This window comes from Drosophila nasuta, chromosome 3 (genome assembly GCF_023558535.2).
Source record: "Drosophila nasuta strain 15112-1781.00 chromosome 3, ASM2355853v1, whole genome shotgun sequence".
Classification (NCBI taxonomy): Eukaryota; Metazoa; Arthropoda; class Insecta; order Diptera; family Drosophilidae; genus Drosophila; species Drosophila nasuta.
The window spans coordinates 37,591,719-37,599,743 of record NC_083457.1 but is presented as its reverse complement, the minus strand read 5'-3'; the positions used below and the strand labels follow the sequence as shown (position 1 = coordinate 37,599,743).

General features: G+C 36.5%; 2 protein-coding genes across 2 annotated transcripts; one reads left to right on the top strand and one right to left on the bottom strand.

Annotated features, from left to right (window-relative positions):
• Positions 1-268: 268 nt before the first annotated feature.
• LOC132791651 (syntaxin-7) lies at positions 269-2,252 on the bottom strand. Its single transcript, XM_060800664.1, is given in 7 exon segments — positions 269-725; positions 796-1,221; positions 1,297-1,447; positions 1,554-1,617; positions 1,706-1,811; positions 1,813-1,916; positions 2,114-2,252. Coding segments are annotated over 6 exon segments (876 nt in total). The 5' UTR covers positions 1,846-1,916; positions 2,114-2,252; the 3' UTR covers positions 269-629.
• Positions 2,253-5,254: 3,002 nt separating this feature from the next.
• LOC132789457 (alkaline phosphatase) lies at positions 5,255-7,908 on the top strand. The gene is made up of 4 exons (XM_060797484.1): positions 5,255-5,475; positions 6,201-6,460; positions 6,527-7,634; positions 7,694-7,908. The coding sequence occupies exons 1-4, from the start codon at positions 5,406-5,408 to the stop codon at positions 7,828-7,830; spliced, it is 1,575 nt and encodes a 524-aa protein (XP_060653467.1). The 5' UTR covers positions 5,255-5,405; the 3' UTR covers positions 7,831-7,908.
• Positions 7,909-8,025: the final 117 nt, after the last annotated feature.

Below are 8,025 nucleotides of genomic sequence, written 5' to 3'. Positions count from 1 at the left end.
CGAAATGCTTTGTACAATGATCTTAGCCTGCATTGGTCTTACACATCTCCCTCTCTTTTTTTTTTACTCGTTAAATATTATTCTTGTTTTTTTTTTTATTATTATTTATTATTATGTACCATCGTATATGCATATTATACCATCCTCTTAAAATTAAATACATTACAAAGCGCTTGGCAAATGAGTTTGGAAACATAATTAGAATTTGCAGCCAACAGAGAGAATGCGCCACTCAATCAATTAATATAATACAATACAAAGTGCAGCATTATTGCATCAATTATACACATAAGTATAAAATATAATATATAACTCGTTAGGGGGGAATAATAATTATTAGTAACATATTATTGCGTGTGTGTATGTGTGTGTAATCGCATTTTAACTAACACGGGAGTGAATACTTTTCGATACATGCAACTGAGTGTTAGCAATTCTTTCCGGTGCTATCCCATATTTGGAAGGTATTTTTCTTCTTTTTTTTTCTTTTAGTTTTTAAAGCCACAAATGCGTCTAAATTACGGAAAGGAGGCCTGCGTGCGGCAACACTTGTCTTTTTCGCAACAATTTCCTAGATTTCAATAAATTTGTAGATGCTTTTCTATATAGTTGGCTCGGTGTTCCAATGCTTAGTTTTTGAATTGAAACACTAGTATCAAAATGATGGCCAATAGTACAGCGAATAGGATGGCAGCCAGAATCAGCTTCTTCTTTCGCACTTTGTTCTAAGTGGGGTGCAAACAATTAAATTCAATTAAATACGAAATCAATTTTTGCATATTTTTAACTACTCACCCTATATGAGCTAGCCTTGCGCAAATTTTCTGTGCCTTGTGAAACGAAAATGCTTGTTTGCTCTACTTGCGACTCAATTGAATCCACAGTAACGCCCTGCTCATAGACCATAGCACCCAGATTCTTGTAGATCTCATTCACACCCACAATATTGTTCTCTAGCTCGCGTATGGCACGCTCCTGTTCCTCCAGTGCCTGCAGATCGGCGTCCTCCTGCATTTGCGTTTGGATTTGCTGCTGTTGCTGTTGCTGATTTGATTTGCGATTGAAAAAGTTGTCCTCGAAGAACGAACCATTGTCATTGTTCGCGCTGCCATTGGCGCTGCTCGAGCGCGTTGAGCCTGGCGGATGGGCGATGCTGTAGTTCTGTGCACGCGCCTGGTGCAACGCACTTCTCTCAATGTCTGCTGTCTTGCGTTGCACGGCCTTTGGTAGAAGCCAAATAACAAAGATGACTAACATGCCTATCAGCAAAATCAAACAAAAGCAAGATTAGCATACCTGAAAGGCGGTCAATGCCGCTGTGAAATCATCAACAAGGCGATCACGTTGCATCTTCAAATGTCGCTCCTTGCATTTGTCCACCTCCTTCAACTGATTGTTGGTATCCGTCACCAGCTGCTTGGTGTAGGTCATTAACTGATGACTTTGTGTGGCATGCATTATAATAGTATTAGCATGTACATTTAATAAATATAATGTGCTTTGCCTTTATGATGACAAAGTCAAAGCCCAGCTAATTGAAACTTACAGCTTCTTTTTTCAATTCAGGCGAATCCTGTGGCGTATTCAGCTGATTAACCATACGCTGCATAGTGGACACTGCGGAAGAAAGGGACAGCATAGCGATTAGTCATAGGTTCAAATACACACGCCCCAAAAGAAAGCAACAAACAATACATTTACTCACCATTTTGTTGTACTTTTTCAATGCTGGTCGCGATTATTTGTGCCAGTCGTTGAAAGTCAATCTCGTTTAAACCACCTCCCCCACCACCAACTCCACCGCCTCCCCCCACCGAGGCCATTCTCCATATGCTGCAAATCCATGCTTTCGTATGCAGACACTTTGATGGCGATATTTTCTTATTTGCAGAATCAAGTCTTTGTTGTTTGCCTTGCTAGAAATGTTGAGAAAGTGATAACTGTGCGCAGTTAGAGATTGTGATACTTATATCATTATATGCGTTTCAACCAATTACACCTGTATGCAACCTCGTATGTGTCTCAAGTTATTTTCCTTTTTATTGTTCTTTGTGTCATTGCTGCAGCATTGTTTGTGTTTCGTATTATTTTTATTTCTGTTCAAACCACCTACCTTATTTGCCCGTTGATTCCAATAAGCGAACTATGTTACAATAACAATATTTGTCTAGCGTATATCAATTAAACACAAAAATTTTTGCACACAAAACAACTTTTTTTAATAGGCGAAAAACAAAGCGTGCCCGTATCTTGGATTCCTAAATATATCATTAGTATTATATCACCAAACATTTGGTATTTTCTGGCAGTGAAAAAATTGATATACCAAAAATAAACAAACTAAATCGATAGCGTTATCGGTTAGAGTGACCATAAACTCAATTTAAAAATATCGATATTCATCTTTACAAACTGAAAATTTGAAATGGATTTTGTTCACCCAATTAAAAATTCCTAAAATGAAATACATTTCTGGTAGTTTGGATAATTAGAGTTTTTTTTTTTTGACGATAAAGAGAATGCACTACCCAACAAATTTCATATTACAGGAATTATTCACTTGGTTATTATTATATATATATATATAAATATACAAAGACACATTTCAAATTAAGTAGCATGTCACAACGCTTAATTTCTGAATTGAAACAGTGCTATCAAAATGACGACCAAAAGTAGAGCGAACAGGATTGCAGCAATAATCAGCTTCTTCTTCCAACCAGTAATCTAAGTGAGGGATATTCAATTGCATATAAATTAAATCATGTTATGCCTGCAACACTCACACTCGTTTATATCTACACTTTTTAGGCTGAAATCACGAGAAGGAGAAGAACTTTCATAGTTTTCATAATGCTGTAAATCATTGATCCCAGGACAGCCAATCCTCTTCTCCCCATCCATCCATGATTTTCTCATAAGCTCCAGCATCTCTTCTAACTTTAAATCATCAATTTGTTTACGACTGTGTATTTCCTGCTGCTTATGGTTATCTAATGCGTGATTGCCATTATTAGCTGTGTCTTTGACACTACGCGAAGTTTTGACACTTATAATTTCACTATCCATCTTGTAAACTACTCAACCCCGTTCGCCAATAAAATATAGTATTTGAAATTACTCAGTTAGTTGGGGAGTTTAAAATATGTTTAAAATACATACAATTAATTACTTATTAAGCTAATTTCAAGAAAATTGACTCGAGAAGTTATCGTCACAGAACTAATCTTATTTTCAGACTGACTCGGCTAGTTTATTTAATGTTAATTTAACTATTAATTACTGTGCAGGTCTATAAGTTTTACGTATGTACTACATATGCATGATTAACATACTCCTCAAACGCATTTATTTACTTAAACCGCAGCTTCTTATCCGCAGGTAATATAAAAATAAATATAAGAAATGAAATTCCAATGCTCTGCTTCTCTTAAAATGCAATACTAGCATTATAACTTCTTAGTTTTCATTTGGGACATCAATTTTAAATAGGGAATTGAGGGCTCCACTTGCCGAGCCCCAAAACAAACGGTGCGTTGCGAATAAACATCCATAACATCCATATTCTCTAAAAGTCGAGAATAGTTATCTAGGGTCTTATGCATTTCTAGTTGGGTTTGGCGCTGCTGATGCTGATTTAATTTCTAGTCTATGCGGTCCTCAGACGGACAGACACACAGACCGACATGGCTATATCGTCTCGGCTGTTGACGCTGATCAAGAATATATATAATTTATAGGGTCGGAGATGCCTCGTTCTACCTGTTACATACATTTCCTGCCGGCACAAAGTTATAATACCCTTCTACCCTATGGGTAGCGGGTATAAAAACTAAAAAAAAAAATAGGTTTATTCACATACTTGTCACACAAATATAATATTTCTTTATTTATTTCTATATTGTATAGCCTGCTTTACCCGCAGTTTCACCGCACCCACAGACAATATTAAAATAAGAAATATGACAGTGGTATTTCCGCAATTTCCGGAAAAGGTTATTCATTATTTCTTTAATACTATGATTTCTCATTGCATAATTTGTATTATTTTACATCAGTGATTTTAATTATACGAACCCGTTTTTTTAAATATCTTATATCGATAGCTAAATTGTACTAATGATTATATATAATCTTTATATCAATAAATCGATAGCTAAAGATGTATAGTAAATAACATGATGAATGGTCTCAACGATTGAAACAAGCATACACAGAATATCGATATTTGTATTTTGTAAGAATGGTTGAAAGTTTCAACTTGAAACCCCAACTTGAAACACCAATAAACGCGCGAAAAGTAAATTTAAAGGACTTAAATTTACTCGTTGAAATTGTATTGAAATTGCTTTCGATAATACAATTGCATCAGTATTTAAATTCGTTTTAAAATTAATATAAATAATTGTTTAATTGTTTATTTATTTATTTAACACCCTCATCTAAAGTAATATATGAAATGAGAAACCCGTTTTAAATATATTCAATACAATTTTGGTTAAGTTTAATGATCTGTCTTGAATGCTTTTGGTATGGGATGGGATAAATTTATATATACAGATATATATAGGTAAATGAATACGATACTTACCTAAGCAATAACATAATACATATCATTAAATATTGCTCAAAACAGGAATTGAAATTACCTTCTACTCAGTCGTAGTACTTTCAACAGTACATTATAAATACTGAGTCAGCCCGTCAAAATGACAATCTAATAAGTGGCAATTAGTAATTTTATAACAATAACAATACTGCAACGTAATACAGAATTATGAATACATTAAAACAAAAACAGTTAATATTTGTATTAGAAATCATTTATTTAATAGACGGCTACTTCTAAGAATCTTATACCTTAATAAAGTAAAAATTAAAATATTTTCCCTAAAACTTACTAATTACATTTTATTTATGTTCACATGCATTTTGAAAGGTCTTGAGTTAGATCTGGGAAAGATCTATAAAATATGGTTAAATAAGAAATGGTTTGTCTTTGGATCATGTGCAGGTGCAGTGGTCGATTTAGAATAGCGGTTTGTCCCATTTTTATTAAAATATGTATATTCCGATTGAATAATTTAAGCTCACGAGATACAAGCTGCACAAGTCTCGCCTTCGGGTTATCTAATGAGACCGGTATTCAAATAAAGAGCGAGTTTTTAACGTTGACCGTTCGTCTTCTTCAATAAAAACTAATATCGTTTTGAATCTTTTGAAACATATATAAATAAGCAAGTATTCCCTTTCAAGCCGCTTAATCAGTTCTCGAGCGTCGCAAAGTCGACTTCAATACGGTTACGACGTTTTGACATACTGCAGTCCGATACTGACTCAGAGATACCGTCCACAAAAAAGTCGAAAGTTACGAGAATTCATCAAAAAATTCGTTTGTCGCGACAATGCGTGCTTTTTGGTTAACGCTCTCCATCCAAGTTGCTTTGTGCTATTGCCATTACACTTATGAGCCAGGTGCGTGACTTCTTAACAGTGTGACATATTTATTAACAAGAGAGCTGCAGTCGATTTGTGCTCAACGCGAAGATACCCGATATCGGTCACTAGAAAGGAAAAGAAAATAATGTTACAACCGAATAGCAACAGCTATAAATATATTAAGTCACACAAAAAACACCTATTAAATTATTTTCGAAAGCGTAGCAATATTAATAAATTTATATGAACTAATACAGTTCAGTCAGACTATAGATCTTAAAGTTTTCGAGAGTTTATTTTTACTCCATTTTCGGATTTAATGAACATTTAACATGTAATCAAAGAACCAAACGGTAAAATTTTGCATGACATACATAACTACCCAGCAATAAGACAGTTTACAAAAAAACAACTACATGTGGGTCAAGTTTGAGGTCAAAGTTCATATGGAAACACGGGAAAAGTTGTTTTAAAAACCTGCTAGTATATGCATATAGTACTTTATGGATTTTATTTCAACAACTCGTTGTTTATATACGCTTAAATTGTCCGCTTGAATAAATTACTATACCCTTGTAATTCTATTAGCTACCAGGTATAAATATAACAAATAGTAAAAGTGTGAATAATCGAAAGCAGAATACACAAACACACAAAACGACTGACGTCTAACCTAGTGATAATCTAATTCTGATATGTTAACTGTTTGTGAATTTCAATAAAAGAAATTAGTACTTTCGCTCTTCTCTTTTCTCCTGCAGACCCCACTTGGAACATTCGATCAACCAACGAACTAAAAGATAAGAACTTTTGGTATCATGATGCTCAGCGCACAGTCTTTGATAAGCTAGCACAGCAGCCAAATCTATATCTGGCCAAGAATGTAATCTTCTTCTTAGGCGATGGAATGTCGGTGCCAACAGTTACAGCTGGACGCATTTACGATGGGCAGTTGAAGGGCCAAATTGGGGAACGCAATCGTCTGGAGTTTGAGAAGTTCGAATACGTGGGTTTGTCGAAAGTAATTATTCCTACAACTGCCAGAGTGAAATTGTCAAAATAGAAATGTAATTAGTATTCTCTGTAGACGTACTGCGTCAACAAACAGGTTGCCGACTCGGCCTGCACCGCCTCGGCCTATTTATCGGGTATTAAGGCCAATTACCTGACAATCGGTGTCTCCGCCGATGTTCAGTTAAACGATTGTGCTAGTGCTCAACAGCCGGAGCATCGGCTCTCCTCCATTGCAGCCTGGGCACAACGGGCACATAAATCCGCTGGTCTGGTGACCACAACACGTGTTACTCACGCGAGTCCAGCTGGCGTCTATGCCCATACCTCTAATCGGGATTTCGAGAGTGATAAGGATGTGCATGACCTGGGTCAAAATCCAAGCGATTGCCCTGATATAGCGCAGCAACTGCTCGAAGGTGTGGGCAAGAACTTAAAGGTCGTCTTGGGTGGCGGTACTAAAAAGTTTCTGCCCAACACCATGACTGATATTTATGGAAATGTTGGCGATCGTCTTGATGGACGCAATCTTATCGAGGAGTGGCAGCAGAGCAAACATCAGGGCAATGCACGCGTCGTTTTCAATCGTACCGAACTGCTAAATACAGATCTGCGGCACACTGACCATCTGCTGGGTTTATTCAATGCCTCGCACATGGCTTATCATTTGGACGACAGCATTGATACTCCCACACTCGCGGAGATGACTGAAGCAGCCATAGAAGTTTTGTCCTCAAACCCCTTGGGTTATTTCCTGTTCGTTGAAGGCGGTCGCATTGATCATGCTCATCACGAGACCAAAGCGAAGAAGGCATTGGACGAAACGGTTCAATTTTCAAATGCTGTTAAACGGGCACGCAGATTAACGGATCCTTGGGATACTTTGATTGTAGTCAGCGCTGATCACGGACATACTATGACCATAAACGGTTATCCGGACATTGATAATAGCATTACCGGTCTAAGCTCGGAGCTGAGCGATATTGACAATTTACCCTACGCCACTTTATCATATGCCAATGGACCGGACTACCAAAGGTTCTATACTGCAGCTGTAAACGGTTCCGTTGAGCGTGTTGACCTCAGAAATCTAAACATTGGCGACAAGGACGAGAGATATCCGCATGGGGTCCCCATGTCCGAGGAGACGCACGGTGGAGGCGATGTAGCCGTATATGCCAATGGTATTTGTCAAAATTAATGGATATTCTCTAAAAAAGTGACTAAATTTATAATTTTGCAGGTCCTTGGGCACACTTGTTTAGCGGCGTCTATGAGCAAAATACGTTACCACATCTAATGGCCTATGCTTCCTGCATTGGACCAGGAATCAAAGCGTGTGATCTCCGGCCTAATCCTTATAATACCTACAGGCCTTAAGGTATCAATTGTTATTAAAAAATATATATATAATGGGAATGTTATAAATAAAACAAAAAACATCTTGAACTAAATTATTTGTTAATAAATTAATAATATAAATTTTTGGACATGTGGGTATCGATTTTAATTTTTCAATTATTTAAACTGAATAATTTTATCAGAGTTGCATTGATGTACAATGCGCATCGAGCC

Coding starts and splice junctions, on each gene's coding strand:
- LOC132789457 (XM_060797484.1), top strand. CDS start 5,406: ATGCGTGCTTTTTGGTTAACGCTCTCCATCCAAGTTGCTTTGTGCTAT. Junction 6,461..6,526: donor AATACGTGGGTTTGTCGAAA/GTAATTATTCCT, acceptor TATTCTCTGTAG/ACGTACTGCGTCAACAAACA. Junction 7,635..7,693: donor TGTAGCCGTATATGCCAATG/GTATTTGTCAAA, acceptor ATAATTTTGCAG/GTCCTTGGGCACACTTGTTT.